The following is a 21828-nucleotide window of genomic DNA, read 5'->3' on the forward strand; positions in this document are numbered from 1 at the left end:
CTGCACTTTTAGACTGGTTCTCTGCGTGGGTCGGGGTGATCCATGACTTGTCCTCTCTTAGTGTGCATTCAGCACTGCATAGTGTGTAGAAGTGCTGCTTTCAAGAAACGAGTGCTAAGGTGTCTCATGTGCGTCCGTTCACTACAGAGACCAACCAACTACTGTCCACAGGGGACCTGGCATAATCCAGGGCCCTCCTTGGCTTCTACAGGGACCTTTCTGACTTGCGTCCTTCCTGTACAACATCCAGAGTAAGACTCACTAAGGTGTGGCTACACTTCCTCTCCCCATGTGACTTCCTTCTACAGCCTTTGTAAGGTGTGCTGTGAGTGGGTGTGAAGAGAGTGCAAGAGAAAGAGAAGGGTAGAGATAGGTAGAAAACAGAAAGAACTCCTATTGGTGCACAGATCCTAAAACAAAAACCCTTTAGTTACATCCAGCTGTGCAATATTTAGGTACACAATATACATACTAGCGACATTAAGTGGCAAAACTTAGGTACTACTTCATTACCACTTTTACTTTAAAGTACAGACTTTTGGAAAGTGTTTAAAGACTAGAAACGCCCGTGGTGGGACACCACAGTGACAATGTAGGTCACAGGTTTCAGAATCTCACCATTTGCCAGCACAATAAAAGCTTGGGGAGTGGTCTCTTCCTTAATACAATGTGGCGCAGGCAGGGCAGGATTTTAGCAGGGATCATGACTGTAAGACAAGTGTTTCTCTTGCTTTATCAAGTGAGTATCATTGTCATTAGTTCCTTACTAGAGATAAGTGAATCGGGTGGCTGAAGAGGTTGGATGCAGCCCTAAGGGCCCTATTACATGGAAAGATTACCATGCGAAAAATCGTTATATCGTTTAAATTCGGGTGATAATATTTCTGTGTGTATGCAGGTAACAATCAAATGACTAACGAAAATTTGTCTATATGTCGTTAAGCCGACCATAAAATCATCGCTAATCGTTCACAAATCTTTTGGCGCATGTACACATCGTTCGTTCGATATTACGATCGTTCATATACCAGTAACCAGTAAATTATCTCCTTAGCTATTTCAGAGGGCGGCATAATGACTTTAATAAAGCACTGTGCACTAACACCTTGTGTGAATGAGAATGTATTGTTCCCAGCTGTACTATGAGTAACATATGGTTTGCATCCTGGTTTGTATTACACCTCTGTCATCAGCTGCTACGGTTAGAGCGAAGGCCAGGTACTTTTTTTTTTCCCTTTTTTTTCATGCAACAAGACATTTTCCTATTCTTAGAGAAGACTGGTATAACGTGAGACAAAGAATACATACATATATATTCATATAATGCAGCTGTGGTTCAGTTTGCAAAAAAAAAACATGCAAAAGCGTGCTCTCACACATCCTATTTGTGTGGCGTTTTAAAGGTCTCCAAAAAAAACCTAGAAAAACTGCCAATGCGGTTTTTTTTTTCATGCGTTTGCATTTTTTCTGGCATTTTTTACTTTATGTGTGAATGATGGTGAATTTGTGGTTTAGCCGTTTTTGAGCGCTGAACTTTTTCTTTCCTCTAACATCACATGATCTAGCCGCTGGACCACAAAAGAAAGCCACACTCTCAGCATGCTGTGTTTTGGCGAAAGAACCTCAAAAACACCAAAGAGGAGAGAAAAAGGTCGCCCTCCAAAAAATGCCATGTGTGTATGGCCGATCATAAACTTCTATTGACTTCCGGCTAACATCTGGCCGCTGGCGTTTTTGCCAAATTTTTGTGTTTTTCCAAGATTTTAAGGCAGTGTGAAACCAGGCAACGTCTGAAATGTGAGTATTAATAGTGAGAGGATAGAGAAGAAATAAGAATCTCCAGGGCAGCCATAGAGGATCAGTAAGTAGAATGAGGTCATAGAAGGAAGGAATATAGGAGGAATGATTCCCACCCTTCACTCTTTTTATACAGGAATCCCGATTTTTCTGTTCCATGCTGCTTATCCCCTTGATGTTGGTGTAAACTATATCCGGCTTCCTTCTTTGGTGAATCCTGACACGACAAAGGTAAAATCACAGTTATATAGTTTTGTAAATTACTTCTATTTAAAAAACAACTCAAATCTTGCAGAACTCCTCAGCTGCTGTATATCCTGCAGGAAGTGATGTATTCTTCCCAGTCTGACACAGTGCTCTCTGCTGCCACTTCTGTCCATGTCAGGAACTGTCCAGAGCAGGAGAGGTTTTCTATAGGGATTTGCTGCTGCTCTGGACAGTTCCTGACATGGACAGAGGTGGCAGCAGAGAGCACTGTGTCAGACAAGAAAGAATACACCACTTTTTGACACCACTTGATTTTAAAGCAACTCTGTACCCACAATCTGACCCCCCCCAAACCAATTGTACCTTCGGATAGCTGCTTTTAATCCAAGATCTGTCCTGGGGTCCGTTCGGCAGGGGATGCAGTTATTGTCATAAAAACAACTTTTAATCCGGCAGCGCTGTGTCTAACAGCCGGGGCTTACATTTGTATATGCATTAGGCTGGCACCACCTCTCCGTCCTTCCTCCCCACCCTTCTTATTATTAGGAATGCTCCAGGAACATTTACTGCTGTTTAAGCTTTGCACAGGTGTATTAACGATCCAGCCCATGTTCAATATACACACAGGTGGGGAATAGGAAGCAATCTGCCTGGAGCATTCCTAATGATGAGGAGGGTGGGGAGAAAGGACAGAGAGGTGGTGGCAGCCTAATGCATATACAAATGTAAGCCCCGGCCGTTAGACACAGCGCTGCCGGATTAAAAGTTGTTTTTATCACTATAACTGCATCACCTACCAAACGGACCCCATGACAGAGCTTGGATTAAAAGCAGCTATCTGAAGGTACAAGTGGTTTGGGGGGGACAGATTGTGGGTACAGAGTCGCTTTAAACAATTTTTTTTCTCTCCAGAGTACCCCTTTAAGGCAGATGAATGTTAACAAGACCCACCAGTTTCAGTGGGATTAGCCATCTTGATAATGTTTATGGGAGCCCCCAACCCTCCCATAGTTGTTTCTTTGTTCTCTATATATTTTGTTTAGGTGCTCATTTGTTTGTAAGGGATCTGATATTCCTTTTTATTCTAAGTGTTACTGGACATGTCAAAAGTTGTGATTGTTCAGGGTCTGGGTATTCCGAACTCCAAATTCTAGAATCAGTGGGAAGAAGCTCTAAGCTAAGTACTTCTCTCCCTGCTTCAGAAGATGGTCTTTATAAACATCTATAGAGTCTGTCTCCTGCAAGAAAAGCCCTTCCCAATGATCAAGGGGGGTCTGAACACTTTGGACATGTCACCAAAACCGATATAAACAGTTTACTATTTCCCCCGCATCTATACCCAACTATTTTTGTTTTTGTTTTTTGGTTGTCCCGCCCTCGCATTCACCTTGTAAGATATGGGGTGTTAAGATCTTCTCACCTCTTTATTTTCTATTTGCAGTTGTTTCTGCAGGTTATCTCGGACTTCTGACAGTTGTTTAAGATCGTCGTCCTGAGACTGATGAATCTAAAGAACAAATGGAAAAAAAAATTCACTACATTATTCATTATTGGCAGAAATGGAGAAAGTGTAACGTCACATAAAAGCAATGCTCACAGCCGGCAGGGAGGAGGACAGCTTCTCAATGAAGGGCAGGAGGCTTTGTGTAGCGTTCAATCCATCCTGGAAAAAACTAAAGCACAAATATTTATGTTTCCTTTACACAACAGTTATTACAAACAACACACATATATATGTGTGTGTGTGTGTGTATATATATATATATATATATATATATATATATATACTAGACAGATAAACAGAAGGGAATGTAGGTAGTATTCAAAGAGACCGTATCACCTTGATTTTTTTCTTACTGGTTTGAACCATATACTATACTATAACATTTATTGATATAGATAGATAGATAGATAGATAGATAGATAGATAGATAGATAGATAGATTAATTATTTATTTATTACATTATTTAGAGCGAGCAGGCTGCGGTTGCACGCTTCATAGTGTGCTGTGGGGAGTTCTGATGCGGGCGCGCACGGATGAGCCCGCATCAGAACTCTGCGGGGCTAAAGATCATCTGGCATTCCAGCCGGATCACGGATGGTCTCTTACGATGTGTGAACATAGCCTTATAGGGGTATTCCAGAGAAGTAAAATATTCTCAAATCAACTGGTGCTAAAAGTAAAATAGATTTCTAAATAACTTCTATTTACACATCTCCAGTCTTCCAGTCTAGTTCCTGACATGGACAGAGGTGGCAGCAGAGAGCACTGTGTCAGACTGGAGAGAATATACCACTTCCTGCAGGACATACAGCAGCTGATAAGTACTGGAAGACTGGAGATTTTTAAATAGAGGTAAATCTCTGGAGTTCCCCTTTAAGAACATATAAGAAATAATTGGCCAGCACACAAAGGGAGCTGCCAGCAGTGGATCTTGATGATTATGCTAGCCTGAGTGCACTAAGGGTGGAAGAACATTCCTCATATAACCATCTCATTGACAGCTTAATGCGTAAGTGCTGGTATTTCTGGAGCCCATACTGGATACTGAGTGAATTGAGATGTTGAAAAGATCTTTTTTACATTCTTTTTTATTTGCATATCATTAACATGTCTATCGATCTTGTGATTTCAATAATTCCACAACTTGGGAAATGGAGGATGATTTACACTTGTAAAAGCCTCCTGCAGAATGATGGACAGCCGGCTCACATTGAAATCCAGCACAGCCGAAGATAAGATCAATAAAGATTATTTTTCCGGAAAATTCCAGATCACACAGCAAAGTGAAACAGACCTATTGGTTTCCCACTAAGTAGGTATCTGAAAACTAGAAGAACGGATATATGTATATACAGTGGTTTGCAATAAATTAGAATATGAACAAGAAATATATATCTTTTTTTTTCAGTAATTGAATTCAAAAAGTGACCTCATACTGTATATTCTATAGAGTCATTACATACAGAGTGAACTTTTTCAAGCTGTTAAAGTTAACGATTATGGACTACAAATGAAAAGTCTGCACAGTAAATGCCCTCAATACTTGGTCGGGGCACCTTTTGCTTTAAAGACGGTACAATGCAGCAATGTGGCGTGGAGGTGATTAGCTGATGGCGCTGCAGAGGTGTTATTGAAGCCCAGGTTACTTTGATAGCGGCCTTCAGCTCATCTGCATTGTTGGGTCTGGTGTCTTTCATCTGCCTTTTGACAATACCCCATAAATTCTCTAATTAAGGTCTGGCGAGTTTGCTGGCCAATCAAGCCCAGTGATGCTGTGGTTAGTAAACCAGGGATTGGTACTTTTGGCCGTGTGGACAGGTGCCAAATCCTGCTGGAAGATGAAAATTCCATCTCCAAAAATCTTTTCAGTACAGGGAAGCATGAAGGGCTCTAGAATGTCCTGGTAGACGGCAGCGTTGACTTTGGTGTTGATGAAACCCAGTGACCCTACACCAGCGGATGACATGGCTCCCCAAACCATCACTGATTGCGGATACTTCACACTAGACCTCAAGCAGCTTGGATTGTGCCTCTCCACTCTTCCTCTAGACTCTGGGACCGAGATTTCCAAATGAAATGCAAAATTTACTTTTATCTAAAATCAGCCCTTTAGGGTGGTATTACACGGAACGATAATCGGCCGAATCGGGCCAATTCGGCCGATTATCGCTCCGTGTAATAAATGCAACGATCAGCCGATGACAACGATCATCGGCTGATCGTTGATATAGGTTAGACCCTATTTTAGTCGGGCGACGACCGCGCACCGCTGCGTGTAATAGCGGTGCGTGGCCGGCGACTAACGATATACATTACCCATCCACGTTCCAGGGCTGCTCCTGCCGTCCGCTTCTCCCTGCGTCCCGCGCGCGCTCTAGCGTCACAGAGGCCTGTCAGCTGATAGGCCGCTCAGCCAATCACAGGCCGTGGCGGTCCCGGCCTGTGATTGGCTGAGCGGCCTACCAGCTGACAGGCTGCTGTAACGCTAGAGAGCGCGCGGGACCCCCGGGAGAAGCGGACGCAGGAGCAGCCCTGGAACGTGGATGGGTAATGTATGCCAGTTTAGCAAGGGCTGCAAGGACATTGGTAACGATGTCCTTGCAGCTTATGTCAAACGATTATCGGGCCGTGTAATAGGTCCAGTAAACGAGCAACGATCTAGCAGATCGCTGCTCATTTACAGGTATTATCGGGCCCTGCTCGGCCCGTGTAATACCACCCTTAGACCACTGATCACCAGTCCAGTTCTTCTCTCCTTGGCCCAGATAAGACCCTTCTGGCGTTGTTTCTTGGTCAGGAGTGACACATGGCATGCAAGACTTGTAGCCCATGTCTTGCAGACGTCTGGATGTGGTGGCTTTTGAAGCACTGACTCCAGCAGCAATCCACTCTTTGTGAATCTCTCCCAAATTTTTGAATATCATTTTCTTTACAATCCTGTTAAGACTGCGGTTCTCCCGGTTGCTTGTGCACCTTTTTCTACCACATTTTTTCCTTCCACTCAACTTTCTATTAATATGGTTTGATCCAGCACTCTGAGAACAGCCAGCTTCTTTAGCAATGAACTTTTGTGGCTTACCCTCCTTGTGAAGTGTGTGAATGACTGCCTTCTGGACATCTGTCAAGTCAGCAGTCTTCCCATGATTGTGTTGCATACTGAACCAGACTAAGGGACCTTTTATAACACATAGGAAGCCACTGCAGGTGTTTTAAGTTAATTATTCTAATTTTCTGAAATACTGACTTTTGGGTTTTTCTTGGCTGTAATCCATAATCATCAACTGTAACAGAAATAAACGCTAGAAAAAGTTCACTCTGTATGTAATGATTCTATAGAATATATGAGGCAACTTTTTGAACTGAAGTTTTTGTTGATATTCTAATTTATTGCAAACCACTGCACATGCCAGTGCCAGTTTTGGTTTAAACCCCGAGTGGATTAACTTGGGACGTGTATTTAAAATCTAAAATAGAAAAGGGATTTTTTATTTTTTGGAGGGGTGATTCCAATTTTTAAAATATCCATTGGCGCCATCTTTAGGTACATAGGACTTTTTATTGTTTGTTTTTTTTCGGAAGTCCGGTGTCGTTTTTTTATTTTTTATTTTATAGCGTTCACCGTGTAGGGTAAATAATGAAATAATATTAGCATCCATGTTTTTACGGTTGCAGCGATACCAGATACGCGTATTTTTTATTATTTATGTTATATAAAAATTATTTTTTAAGGGGAAATTGTGTAGTATTTTGGGGGGAAGGGGATCTTTATAGTTAATGTAATAAAATAATATTTTCCCAATTTTAAATTTTTACTTTCTTAGTCCCACAATGATACTTTGAAATGCAATTTTCCAATGGTCATTTCTGATTCCAGTGTAAAACCCCGTCAAAATAACATTGATAGGTGACCTAACTGGCTTTGCCAGAGACAGAGACAGATAGGCACAAATCCATGGCATACTTAGGGGCCATCATAAGACCCCCTGCTGCCATAGAAAATAATCTGCATCCCAGCCATTGCGTCACCCCGATGCTGACAGGATAACTAAAGTCCAGAAACCACTTAAATGCCACAATCACAGTTTGACCGCAGCATCTAAGGGGTTAAACTACAAGGATGGAAGGTTTTTCTGCTCTTGATGGTTAGAGCCCGTTAGTCCCCGTTGTCATGCAGCATCCACATTCCCATTGTATTCTGCACAGGACACCAGTGCCAGGCTACTTTGGCACTTTGTGGCCCCAGTTGATATGAAAGAAAACATTTTTTTGGTGAACAACCCCTTTAAGGGTTTATACCACCATTCATCCTTATAACAAGCCAGGAGATGGTGCTTAGCTAAGCATTTTTCTCCGCAGCCCATTGCTCTCCCCCTCTCACTACAAGAGACAGGCTCCATAGACTTACTATATAATCTGTCTCCTGCAACAAGGCAAGAAGAGCAGTAAGCAAGAGAGATAAGCACTTAGCTGAGCGCTTCTTCCGCTTTTCTCTAGCAATCAGCAGGGGTCTGAACCCCTAGTCCCTGACCTGTCAAAGCTCTCAGTATGTCTCTGTAACATTTCAAAAGTTTCCTCAAAGGACAGGGACAATTTGACCTGTTTTCCAATGAAAATAACAATACAAATAAAAACTTAACAATAATAATAATGTGTTAGATATATATACAAAAGGACGCTGACTGGCCTAGGGTGTTCACCAGTCAAGGAAACCACCCAAGCAAGGTATCCATCCACAGACAGCTGTTTCGGGGTATTTGCCCCTCATCAGTGTGGAGTAGGATTCTGGCTAGTAGGAGCAATGCCTAGTAAGGACATTGCTCAGGGGGCAATGTCCTAGAATACACTGAAGTTGAGACACGTGATGGTGTCTCTGCAATGTTTTGGTTGATCTCCCTGAGGTCAACCAGAGTCCTTTTGCATGCACTTACTAGCATTACTACCACTAGCCAGAAACCTACTCCACACTGATGAGGGGCAAATACCCTGAAACAGCTGTCTGTGGATGGATACCTTGCTTGGGTGGTTTCCTTGACTGGAGACATTCCTTGGCTTGGGTGTTCCTTCCAGGAGGAAGGTCTGGCTAGCTCACTGACGTCGAGACACGTGATGGTGTCTCTGCACTGTTTCTTGCATATTAGACTATATAGACTATATATATAGTCACCTACAGCAATGAAATGTATAGATACATACTTGCGTTGGGCATGGAAAGCTTTGATGAGACACTCCAAGACGTCGGGGCCTTGTTTAACTTGCAGCTCCCCTAATTTGAGAAGGTACTGTGAAGAAATGATAAAAGAAGAAGAACAAGGTCATAGAGCTTGTCTGCAAGATTCCCAGATAGAATGACTTGTCTTATTAGTACCTCACATAAGTGAAGCTGGAAGAGCTTTTTCTCCCTGTCGGCGTCCTCTGTACAGTCAGACTCTATTCGGGAACCTCCTGAGCGAGCTTTCTTTGTCCTATGGGGAACACAGAGCATACTAAGGCTAGGTTCACACCCAGTAATATAAAAGCTAAATATGACCTTAAAGGGGTTTTTCACATATTTTTTTTTTCTTTCAAATCCACTGGTGTCAGAAAGTGCCAGAGATTTGTAATTTATTTTAATAAAAAAATCTCAAGTCTTTCAGTACTTATCAGCTGCTGTATGTACTGCAGGAAGGTGTGTATTCTTTCCAGTCTGAAACAATGCTCTCTGCTGCCACCTCTGTCCATGTCAGGAACTGTCCAGAGCAGAAGAGGTTTTCTATAGGGATTTGCTACTACTCTGGACAGTTCCTGACATGGACAGCAGTTCCTGACATGGACAGGGAAGAGAAAAAGTGAGTCCTAGAGCTAGGCACCCCAGAACTGTCCCTGTCAGAACCAATTCGGCAAGACAGAGCAAAGTCAGAGATCAGAGGATCAAAATAGCAAAAAGTGAACACTAGCCAAATCTAAAAAGACTTGGTGGGAAAGAAAGACAATGGTGAGGGGATCAGTGAATTACACCTATGTTAACCGTCTGCAGCCCAGAACAAGGTCAGCTAACAGACGGGTGTGGAGCAGTGGCGGATTAAATGTACCCTGGGCCCCGGGCTGTCCACCCAACCTGCCCCCCCCGGTCAATCCGCCCACATTATAATCCACTACTGCCCCCCTCCCCCATGCTGTCCCCAATAAAACTGCCTGCCTCCCCTCCCTGCTGGCCCCAATAAACATAATGTTTGGTCCCTTGCTGCACAGAGGATGTCAGGAGAGTAGGGGGCTGATCTTATAGGGGAGGTCACAGCAGCACAAAGGATGTCAGGAGAGGAGGGTGCTGATCTTATAGGGGAGGTCACAGCAGCACAGGGGATGTCAGGAGAGGAGGGTGCTGATCTTATAGGAGAGGTCACAGCAGCACAGAGGATGTCAGGAGAGGAGGGTGCTGATCTTATAGGGGAGGTTGCAGGGTCACAGCAGCACAGAGGATGTCAGGAGAGGAGGGTGCTGATCTTATAGGGGAGGTTGCAGCAGCACAGGGGATGTCAGGAGAGGAGGGTGCTGATCTTATAGGAGAGGTCACAGCAGCACAGAGGATGTCAGGAGAGGAGGGTGCTGATCTTATAGGGGAGGTTGCAGGGTCACAGCAGCACAGAGGATGTCAGGAGAGGAGGGTGCTAAGTCTATAGGAGATGGTCCCCCTCTTCCCCCCTTATAGATGGTCCAGATAACACAAAAAAAAACACAAAAAAAAAAAAAACACAACTCACCTGCCATCCGTTCTCCCGTCGAGCCTCTCGCCTCCTGGTCTGTCCCCAGCTGATGCGCGGCTGCCGGGGGTGTCCTGTCCTATCCCGGCAGCGCGCGCATCAGAGAGCTCCCCGTGCGCTGGAAGTCACAGCCACAGGCGCACGGGGACCTCTCTGATGCGGGGACAGTACAAGAGAGTCAGTGGCGGATTCTAATGTGATTCAAACCGCCCCCATTATAATCTGCCACTGGTGTGGAGTCAACAGCACATCCTCCACTGCACACGGTGTCTGACTGGGGTATCTGGGGCCCACCATAGGAAATGATCCTGGGGATTCACCAATGAAGAACCAGTGAGAAACAGCAGGTCAGTCAGTATTTGTGCAGGTTCTAAAGCCGGGGGCCCACCAGAGGATCCTCTAGTGCATGGGTCTCCAAACTGCGGATCTCCAGCTGTTGCAAAACTACATTTCCCATCATGCCTGGACAGCCAAATCCAAAGCTTTAGCTATCCAGGCATGATGGGAGTTGTGGTTTCGCAACAGCTGGAGGGCTGCATGCTCTAGTGGGCTAGTCCAACACTGCAAACCACGGATAGAGGCTGGCACTAAAGCTTGCATGGGCACGGACGTTACATAGATATATTACATTATAATATCAGACAGACAGAAATCCCTTTCTTACAAAAAAATGGGTCTTTTCCTGCCTGTCCCAACCACATAGTAATCCCCCTATAAGCAGTAATCTTACATTCTTATCTCGCATTCCTTCCAGCTTCTGTCCGCCTGTTTTCTCAGCTCCTGAAGTGATATATAAAAAGCGGTTAGGCAGCCAAAAAAAAAAAAAAACATAAAAAACAGCACCTTACAATTCAACAGGAAAAAAAGATGCCAACTCACTATCCGTCCATCTTTTATGTCTCCGCGTAGCAACGAGTCCAAAGGAAAAGAGAGGATGCTGTTGAGGTTGTGTATCTACCAAAAATGCAACAAAGGGTTAAAGGAAGGCGCACGCTTACTTTTCTTTCTGCACTGCTGCATAGAAAACAATTGTCTATACTGTTCCACATCTTGAGCTTTGTGCTTAAAATTGCAAATCTGCTGACATCAGCAGAATGTGCAAAGGGGCCTTAGAAAAGTATGACATATCCAGCCAACAGCTGTGGCTTCCCTCAGCAACCAAAAAAAAAAGAGAACACGAGGGGGGGGGTTACATTGAAGAATCAGTAGGATAGGGCGGGATATTTAAAAGAATTTTTTTTTTTACTTAAAGTGTAAGTGTATATCACTCTGCCTTCCAGAGTCTTCCTTGATTTATGACTTTTTTTTACTTTTTTTCCTTTGCTTTTACGTTTGCAGCACTTTGCCTTTTTAACCGGCTCACACTCCGGCGTTTGTCCGCATCCTCCCACAAGTTCTCTGGGTGTTTCCTTTTAATTGGAGCCATATGAAGAGGGAAATGTGCTGTCAGGGCCGCAGTTACATCCAGGGGTGGGGAGCTAATGGCCGAGATTCATAATAAGAGCTGTGCGGTTATAGTACACTCACCATGTTACCAAAGAGCGCACCCAGCTCCCTAGAGAGGACGGACAAGTTCAGGAAGCCGGTGGTAAGTTCGTGGTTGTTGGATGAGAGCTGGTTGGAACCCAAAGACTGCAAAGCTTCCACAAAGCTCTCCTGAGCTTCCACAAAAGCTGGAGGTGGAGGAGAAAGATGATGTGAGATGAAGGCAAAGAAGAAGGGGGCAGGGGTCTCCCTTGCCTTGGACTGTTCAATTCTAGAATATGCCACCACTATCTAACCATCAAATTTTGATGACTCCTATTCATGCCTGGGGTTCTAATGTAGGGATGGGAAACTTCTGAGGGGAAACTCCTCCACATACCCTTAGTATATTCTGGGAGCCAAGACGTTGTGGCTTGCGGCCTGGCCCAGATACCCTTAAAGGACTCTCATTTTCCTGGGTTGTGGTTCAATATCTATCTATTTCACAAAGAGTGACTCTACATATACCACCATATCTCCATTGTAACATCAGTGACCCATCTCTGGCAGTCCGCTATATGGAAAGATATTAAAGTGACACTGTCCCCCCCTATTTGCATTTTGACTGCTCTCCACAGGTGTAAAGGGTAAATGTTCCAGCTTTCATTACTTATTTTATATTATACCTCATGGTGCTTGTTCTGGTAAAAAGTTGTTTTTATCACCTGTGGATTGGTATATGTGGGCTGGATTGGGATATGTGCCACATTGATCCACATCCACATCCCCACCCCATCCGTGACATCATTTCCGCATAGGCCCTGCCCCCTCAGCAGCCATTGGAAGGGCCAGCCTAAAGCTCTAGGCCCCACCCCCCTAGATTGTCTCACACCAATGGGCGCTGAGGGGCGTGGGCCTATGCGGTGATGACGTCAAGGATGGAGGCGGGGCGATTTGGCACATAGGGAGCGAGGCCCCGTCCACATATACCAATCCACAGGTGATAAAAGCAACTTTTTACCAGAACAAGCAAAATAAGTAATGAAAGCTGTAACATTTACCCTTTACACCTGTGGAGAGCAGTCAAAATGCAAATAGGGGGTGACAGTGTCACTTTAAGCATAAAGAAACTGTTTAAGTTATATACTTCTTATGCAAGTAAAAGTCACTGTTGCACCTCAGGCAGCAGTAATAGCCCCAGGGGCAACTACAAGTAGCATCATCACCAAACACCTAGGTGCAGTCCCTCTCTAAAACCTCTGTGGCAGTATTTACCTCAGGAAGAGGGTTATTACCACTCGGCCTGTGACAGGATATATCTTCATTTATTCATCATAACCTCCATCCTCCCTGAGATCCCCTCGCTCCAGGCTGCTACACGTACACATTATACAAATGTCAACTTAACCACCAAAATCAGGGTTCCTCAACTGGCGAACCAGCTGCCCGGACCCCTGCTGCTAGCTGCGCTCTGCACAGTAATTAGGAGCGCTCAGAGTTACCGTGCAGCAACACTAACAGAGAGAGAGCCATCCCCAGGTGAGTATAAGTGTTTTTTTTTTTTTATGTTATATGGGAGGGGGAGAGCGCACGGGGGCCTATATACTACAGGGGGAGAGAGCAGAGGGGGGCTAAATACTACAAGGGGAGAGCACACAGCTGGGCTATATACTAAAGGGGGAGTGCGCACAGGGGGGTTATATACTACAGGGGGAGAGCGCACAGGGGGGCTATATACTACAGGGGGAGAGCGCACAGGGGGGCTATATACTACAGGGGGAGAGTGCACAGGGGGGCTATATACTACAGGGGGAGAGCACACAGCAGGGCTATATACTACTGGGGGAGAGTGCACAGGGGGGCTATATACTACAGGAGGAGATTGCACAGGGGGGCTATATACTACAGGAGGAGAGTGCACAGGGGGGCTATATACTACAGGGGGAGAGCACACAGCGGGGATATATACTACAGGGAGAGAGTGCACAGGGGGGCTATATACTACAGGGGGAGAGCGCACAGGGGGGCTATACACTACAGGGGGAGAGTGCACAGGGGAACTATATACTACAGGGGGAGAGCACACAGCGGGGCTATATATTACAGGGGGAGAGCGCACAGGGGGACTATATACTACTGGGGGAGAGCGCACAGGGGAGCTATATACTACAGGGGGAGAGCGCACAGGGGGGCTATATACTACAGGGGGAGAGAGCACAGGGGGGCTATATACTACAGGGGGAGAGAGCACAGGGGGGCTATATACTACAGGGGGAGAGTGCACAGGGGGGCTATATACTACAGGGGGAGCGCACACAGCGGGACTATATACTACAGGGGGAGAGCGCACGGGGGCCTATATACTACAGGGGGAGAGAGCAGAGGGGGGCTAAATACTACAAGGGGAGAGCACACAGCGGGGCTATATACTAAAGGGGGAGTGCGCACAGCGGGGCTATATATTACAGGGGGAGAGCGCACAGGGGGACTATATACTACTGGGGGAGAGCGCACAGGGGAGCTATATACTACAGGGGGAGAGCGCACAGGGGGGCTATATACTACAGGGGGAGAGAGCACAGGGGGGCTATATACTACAGGGGGAGAGAGCACAGGGGGGCTATATACTACAGGGGGAGAGTGCACAGGGGGGCTATATACTACAGGGGGAGCGCACACAGCGGGACTATATACTACAGGGGGAGAGCGCACAAGGCGCTATATACTACGGGGGAAGAGCGCATAGGGGGGCTATATACTACTGGGGGAGAGCACACAGGGGGGCTGTATACTACATGGGAAGAGCGCACGGGGGGCTGTATACTACTGGGGGAGAGCACAGGTGGCTATATACTACAGGGGGAGAGAGCATAGGTGGGCTATATACTACTGGGGGAGAGCGCACAGGAGGGCTATATACTACTGGGGGAGAGCGCACAGAGGGGCTATATACAACTGGGGGAGAGCGCACGGGGGGGCTATATACTACTGGAGGAGAGCACACAGGGGCATCAATTCTGTATGTAAATAGTTCAACAACCTTTGTGAAAAGTTAACAAAACACATTTACTACTGATGTTCAGCTCGGACCTTCACCTGACAATAGACCCCAGTAAGTGGACCTTCACTAAAAATTGTTGAGTACCCCTGCCCTATATCATACGACCTGCAATGGGTCTGCCGGCTTCGTATTACACTATGGTAGTCAGCCAGTATTCTTGGCTAATCCAAGCTTGCGTGTTTAAGCAGGAGAAGGAGGCCAACAGTCGTCTTACTTCTGCCCCAGTCATGTCGTGGATACTGGGAATCATTTTGTAAGAATTTTGGCAGAAGAACAAGGTGTAATAAAAACAATGATCTGCACTCCCACAAAAACTGCTTCCATTATACTTACAGAGACCTGAAGTACAGATGGATCTCACACTCTTCCGGATCCTGCCCAGAACCTGGAGGTCTGTCTCTAAGCTCTGTCAGTAAAAGATCAAACGTGAAAAAATATCATCAGTACGGAAGGTAATTGTGAGGTATTGAAAAGACACAAAAGTGCTAAAGCTTTATGGCTAGAGCTTTATGGCTTATCACGCTAACATTGCCATACAACTTGTGCACCTCTTCTTTTTAGGGTTATATGGGAATGGGTGGGATCTGACTCGCTGGAAGCTCCTGTTGCAGCCTAAGGTCTTATTCACACGTTCCGTATTATGTCCGCAACTACCTACTTGAGTTATTGACCATTGATTTCTATAGTTCTGTTAACACTATCAGTAGATTACGAGTATGCAATCTGATCCGCAAAAACAAAAAGGACATGTTCTAGTACTGACCCATATTTTTTTTTGCGGATTCCCAAATAGAAGTCAATGGGAGCCGCTTTTTTTTCTACGGATTATAACCTTTCGGCATTCATATTGTCCACAAAACTGATTTTTTTTTTTTTCAGAAGAAATAACCACATTCCTTCAGCTCTCTTTAAAATTCATACATTTATTGTTGCAAATCTTTAAAATTACCGACACGTTTCGAACCTAGCTGGTTCTTATTTATGATATCTGGATCTGGATTGATAAAGAATGAACATTCATCTTGGGATCACCATAGAGTAAATAGACTCCTAGGGACCATCTCTGTGGGAGAAGCGTGTGGATGACGGTGATTCCAGGTCACTTTAATTCTTGAGCATATTGGAGGCATATAAGGGGAACACAAGCAGCTTGTGTACAGTCTTGTAAGTGGCACATGTGCTGTATTTTTTAACACACATCTTACTCAGCGCTCCTGTGCATTTTTTGCTCCGGCGCCCGGTTCCCGGCTGCTTTCGGGTGTCTGACGCGGGCCCGAGACGTGATGTCTCAGGTCCGCTCAGCCACTCAGTGAAGGGGGCGGGATCCGTTTCAAGTCCGCTCAGATCCCGCCTCTGTCACTGAATGGCTGAGCGGACCTGAGAAGTCACGTCTCGGGCCCGCGTCAGACACCAGGAAGTGGCCAGGCACCGGAGCGCCACGATGCGGGACCCGCCGCTGGAGCCAGGGAGCTGAGTGAACGTCTTTTCCCTCAGCCACCTCCTCCCCGGTCCCAGCGAAAAAGTGACCCCACGCTGGAGTACCCCTTTAACCTATAGGGAAAAGTCTACAATTCTTAGGCGACAGAAAAATGAAATTGCAAAATCATAACAATGCAAAGATATGTATTTATTAACACCATGGCCCTCATAAGGATCCTACAATCTGCCATTCCAAAAAAAAAAAAAAACACTTATTCAACTATAAGCCCTGTTCACACTATGGAATCGGCGCCGAGATTCTATGCAGAATCCCCCTGCGCTGACTCCTGTCTTCCATCAGTTTGAATGGGAGGGCTGGCATGCCTCTCCGCTCAAAGAATTGAGGGGGGGGGGATTCCACACAGAATTGAGGGGCTGATTTTGTAGTGTGAACAGGGCCTTATTGGGGGAAACTCGACTAAAAATGCAGGATATGTCACACAGGTGTCAATGCCTAATAAATGGCACAAGTCGCTATATGCAGAGTTTCTCAGACCAGGTCTCTTATACAGGTAAGTAGACTCCTGAACATGCCGGACTGTAAAATCTCATGGCTGAATGTAACTACCTGTATTTATGGATCTAACTCGCTCCCTCCCTAGCCAGGAGTCTCTCTGCCATAGTTCACAGTACGGTTGTGTCAATGTCGCTACATTAAATGAAGTCCAACGATTATGGGACCGAGAGGGTAACATAGTAACACACATAGTTAATAAAGTATAAAAAAAAAGACAAGAGTCCATCAAGTAAGTGCAAAAGTTTGCGACTTCTCTGGATTGACATATCCCAGGGACACTGTGTGTTACTATGTGATGCCTTGTAAGACTGTAATAAGCAAAGCAGAGGTATGTAAGGAGTTATATGAGGGGAGGGGGATGGGAGCAAGGGAACTATTTGATAGCCACTGGCATGCGGAAATAAACCCCCCCTTTTATTTTTTTTTTAATGACTTTAGAGCCGAACACACCCTCCTCACCTCCAAGGTGTGACATAATGACACCAAAGGGGACACCGCAACCAAAACAAAGACATGCAAGAAACAAAGCACTGTATGAAGAATACGGAGCAAATAAAAGGTGAACGCGCGCACGTATATAACTATATAGAGGATATACTGGCATCGCACCCACCTCCTCCAGGGCGCTCACTCCCTGTCTGCACCTCTGGACTCTACCCAGGATATTAGGTAATGGACCCTGGAGATGTTCTGCACAGACCTCCTTGAAAAGTGTCATCGGCGTGTTATCCGGCATGGTGGCCAGCTTCTTCAGGGAACAGAGATACTCAGCATTGGGCACAGTCCCCTCAGGATCCGCACAGAGCTCACACAGCCCCAGGACACTGTGCACCCTGTGCGGTGACTCTCCACATTCCTTGCAGATGTTCTGTGTCCCTGATCTCAGCTAGAGACTCCCTGAAGTTTCATTCTGAGCCTAGAATCACTTTCTCTTATGTAGAAGGCTTTTGTGTCTAATCCAGATGATGTTGCCTCCCTAGGTGCGGATTAGCTGCGCACCCATCAATAGGAATGTCTTACAGAGTGACTTCACAGGAGAAGGGGGGTCTCCTTTCTGTTTCTCCTTACTTCTCCCCCCTCCTCCTCCTCCTTCCCTCCTCTCCCCAGGCCTAGCCCAGTCACATGACCAGTCGGTGTAAGGAGCAGAGTCTGAGCATGTTCTCGCACTTCTGTAAATGCATCCTTCAAGTGTGTGACCTGTGCTGTCTGCTTACCTGAGAGGCCTCCCAGCTGCCGGCACGTATATCACAGCCGCCAGATCTTCAAGGATTTGTTATTTTACTGGTCACCTTTTAGTTACGGTAGTATTAAGTATATTTTATTAGTTAAAATTTAGGTAAATATTTTACTCAGTAAATTTTTATTAAAGTTTTCAAGATAACAAAGAAGGTAAGCAGGGCAAGACACAGAGAAGGGATTTCTCCTAACACAGAGGAGATACATCAATACATAGGGATCTTAAAGAGTATGGTTAAAGAAGAAGTCCGGCGGATTATAAAATGCAGCAGCCGGCAGGAGGGAAATTAATTACAAGTACTAACTTAGCTTTCTCTGTGCCCGCGGTGAGTGGTGGGAACGGCCGCAGGGCCCCCGACGGTATCTCCAGAGCTGACACGTCATGATCCGAGTAATGATGTTAGGATTGGGACAGGGAGACACAAGGACAGGTGAGCCCAAAGCTGGCACCTGCCCCTCTGTCCCTACCTACTTGCCTCAGATGCTCTAGCAGCAAACGGACAACTTAGAGGCAGTCCCTGATCATACTAAAGTGGATACACAGAACAATACAAGACAATACACACAATAAGGAAAAGTCAGAAAACCAAGTCAAAACCAGACGAGCAATGAAGTACCAAGTCGTGTCCAAGGGGATAGTCAAATAGTCAAAACCAGAGGTCAGGTAACCAGAATATAAAATGCAGGGAACGCTAGCTCAAGTATCACCAGACAAGCCAGGAACTTTCACAGGCAAAGCATAGCAGGCTGGCTAGGAATTTATAGCACTTAGGGCCCTATTCCACCGGACGATTATCATTCCTATAATTGTTAACGATTAACTATCTCAAACGACCGCTATTGCGAAAGACCTGAAAACGTTCACTCATTTCCATGAAACGATAATCGTTACTTACGATCGTATTTGTGATCGTTTTTTTTCTTCGCTATTGCGTTCGTAACTACTGCGAACGATTGAACGACGTCTTATTCAATGTGAACGATTTGCAAACGTTTTGCGAACGAGCAACGATAAAAATAGTTCCAGGTCTTATAAAGCGATGAACGATTTCTCGTTCGGTCGTTAATCGTTAACTGCATTTCAACCGAACGATTATCGTTTAGATTCGAACAATTTAACGATAATCTGAACGATAATCGTCCGGTGGAATAGGGCCCTTAGCCTCCCAGTACTGACCGCTGACTGGCAGTGTCAGCTATCAATTACAATGAACCAAATCCAACACACCTAGTGTCGATCGACCGGGGGCGGTGAAACCCCGGCTACGGCAACACAAATCAAAAGCGCCGCAGTGCCATCATAGCAGGCTGGGTGCTAGGGACGCCATTGGCGCGCCCCTAACAACCGGCCTTGCACATTACCAAGGATGCCTTCTGCGTTTCTAGGAGCCCAAAGGAGGACTCCTAACACAACCCCCCTCCCCTTGAGGAGGGGCCTCTGGACCCTTACCAGTACCACCAGGTTTAGCTGGATGTTCCAAATGAAATTTTTTTATCAGGTCAGGGGCATGGAGATCCCGTGCAGTCACCCAAGTGCGCTCCTCTGGGCCATACCCCTTCCAGTGTACCAGATACTGAATGGTCCTGCAGATTCTTCTTGAGTATAAAATTCTTTCTATCTCGTATTCCAACTCACCCTGGACTACAACTGGGAGGGGGGGAGGGCAAGTGACTGTAGGAGGAGTGTATTTTTTTAGTAGGCTCCTAACAGATGAACTGGCTTCTCCAGTCACTGATTGACATCATCCAACTCGGAGAAAAATGCCTTCTGGTGGAGGTCCCGAGACTCACCGGGGCACGGGGAGAGGTAAGTTTATACTCCTGATCAAATTCTGCCCCTGCCGGCTGACAGATTTAAAAAACAGCCGGACTTCTCCTTTGATCAACACAACACAATAGTTTACCTATTTGAAGAGTTATCAAAACGGACGAAGAATCCGAATACAATAAAAAGTAATAGAAACATAAGGAAAACTAATGAAAAACAAATATATAATTAGCATTTGTCAACAACATGGAGAAAAGAAAGTCAAAAAGATATATTTCCATACCTCAGTACCAAGGTATTAAGATAGCGTTGTCATCAAAAGAAAAAAAAAAGATAGCCTAAGTGAGAAAGCAAATAAAAAAACAGAAGAACGAAGTTAAGCGATCAAGGAACAATAAACTACAACTCCCGTCAAGCCATACATACTACAAATCCCATGAGCAATCACAGACCATGTACTTGCTGTGGCCCAGGGTGCTTAGGTGGTATATAGCAGGTGGGCTCTGGTGGTTTCTCTGGGGCACTTGTTATGGTGGCCAGGGGTGGCATTACCCACCCCCGGACACACTGGCACTGGGCTTTGTAAAGGGGACCACAAGGAGTCTAGCACTTAATGAACAGCTTTACTGAGGAACTTCAATGCAATACAAGGTGATAGAGTAAAAGGCTTGCTGGGTGCAGATGCAGGTGTAGGTTGTGCTTGAGATAGTGACTTATAGAAGTAAGAAGTAGATAAGTATAGCTTGACTGAAGATAGTTAGGGAACCTTGCCTAGTTAGTACAGTAATCTGCCAGGATAGTGTAGAGAGGGACTTTAGTGTTGCTGAAGAAATCCTCATACTCATGGTTAGAAGAGAAGGACGGAATAGAAGACCGCCTTTTACTAAACTAGCCAAAAGACTGTCAGGTTTAGTAGTAGGAATCCCAGGCTTGAACTACTGGACGAAGCTAACCCCTCAAGATTACCCAAGGAGGTCGAGCAGGAACCAGTGGGATACTTCTGCTTAGGCCCTTTGTCCCACTGAGGATCAATTGACTTGGTAAACTGTCCTGACTGTTAAGAAGAATCCAAGGTGCAGGCAGGGTTGACCCAGTTGACAGCGGACAGGTGGACATGCACCCCGGAGGTCGGTGGCTGGCATACCCTTTGGAGCACCTCCCTTTGTTATGGTGTGAGACAGTTAAAAAATGACTGTTCCATAAGTAAAATACAGCACTCTGATTGACAGAGCGAAGAGCCATTGGCTCTCCACCCTGCTAATTATTATTTTGGCTGAAGGCAGCATTATGCCCAGAGCCACAAAGGGCTGCTGTCTACCCCTAGCCTCCAGCACTTGCCGAGCCAGGAGGAAGGGAAGGCGCTGGTTGACTGGGCGAGTTTTGTTTTTATATTACAGATAGACGATACTACCAGTACTTATGTGTAAATTATCTTTTTTGAGGTTTAGGCGTTTTTGTGTGCTGAACTTTTTTTCTCTTTCATCACATGACCTAGCTGTTGAAGCACAAAAGGTGACAAAAAAAAGCTGAAAAAAAAATAAAAAGCCATTTGCACAGCAATGACATTTTTGAGACAATGAGAACAATCCCACTAAAGTCTATGGGAGAAAAAATGCCACAGTTTGCCAAAAAAACGCCACAGCCTCAGCATGCTGCATTTTGGAAAAACTGTGAGGGTCAAAAAACGTCAGAAAGGTCAGAAAAACGCTATGTGTGTAAGGCAGATCATAAACTTCCATTGACTTCCAGCTTACACCTGGCCGCTGACGTTTTTTGCACAAAAAAAAAAAAAAAACCTCCATGGCATTTTTTTGGCTGGTTTTTTTTCAAAGATTTTAAGCCAGTATGAAGGTAGCCTAACTTTTAGGCTATGTTCCTACACAGTATTTTACTCAGTATTTTACTCAACCAAAACCAGAAGTGGACTGAAAACACAGAAAGTGGATGGCTGCCATTCAAGGGCCAATTCACACTGAGTAAAATCAGTGTAACTCTCCACTGCGGAATCCCACTGGCCTCAGTGTCCTGCAGTGTCTGTATGGGAGGGTGCGCGTGTG

General features: G+C 45.4%; 1 protein-coding gene across 1 annotated transcript in view; it reads right to left on the minus strand.

Annotated features, from left to right (window-relative positions):
- The window catches only part of LOC138793210 (arf-GAP with SH3 domain, ANK repeat and PH domain-containing protein 3-like), a 54891-nt gene extending 37020 nt beyond the window's left edge, over positions 1-17871 (minus strand). Inside the window, exons 1-10 of the mRNA XM_069971619.1 lie at positions 17381-17871; positions 15105-15177; positions 11774-11919; positions 11126-11200; positions 10977-11026; positions 8875-8971; positions 8703-8788; positions 3602-3677; positions 3425-3511; positions 1914-2014 (exon numbers count right to left, since the gene is read on the minus strand). Coding sequence (XP_069827720.1) covers positions 1914-2014; positions 3425-3511; positions 3602-3677; positions 8703-8788; positions 8875-8971; positions 10977-11026; positions 11126-11200; positions 11774-11919; positions 15105-15177; positions 17381-17503 — 914 coding nt within the window. The 5' untranslated portion in view covers positions 17504-17871. The remainder of the gene's footprint in view (positions 1-1913; positions 2015-3424; positions 3512-3601; positions 3678-8702; positions 8789-8874; positions 8972-10976; positions 11027-11125; positions 11201-11773; positions 11920-15104; positions 15178-17380) is intronic.
- Positions 17872-21828: the final 3957 nt, after the last annotated feature.

Source organism: Dendropsophus ebraccatus, chromosome 5 (assembly GCF_027789765.1).
Source record: "Dendropsophus ebraccatus isolate aDenEbr1 chromosome 5, aDenEbr1.pat, whole genome shotgun sequence".
Lineage (NCBI taxonomy): Eukaryota > Metazoa > Chordata > Amphibia > Anura > Hylidae > Dendropsophus > Dendropsophus ebraccatus.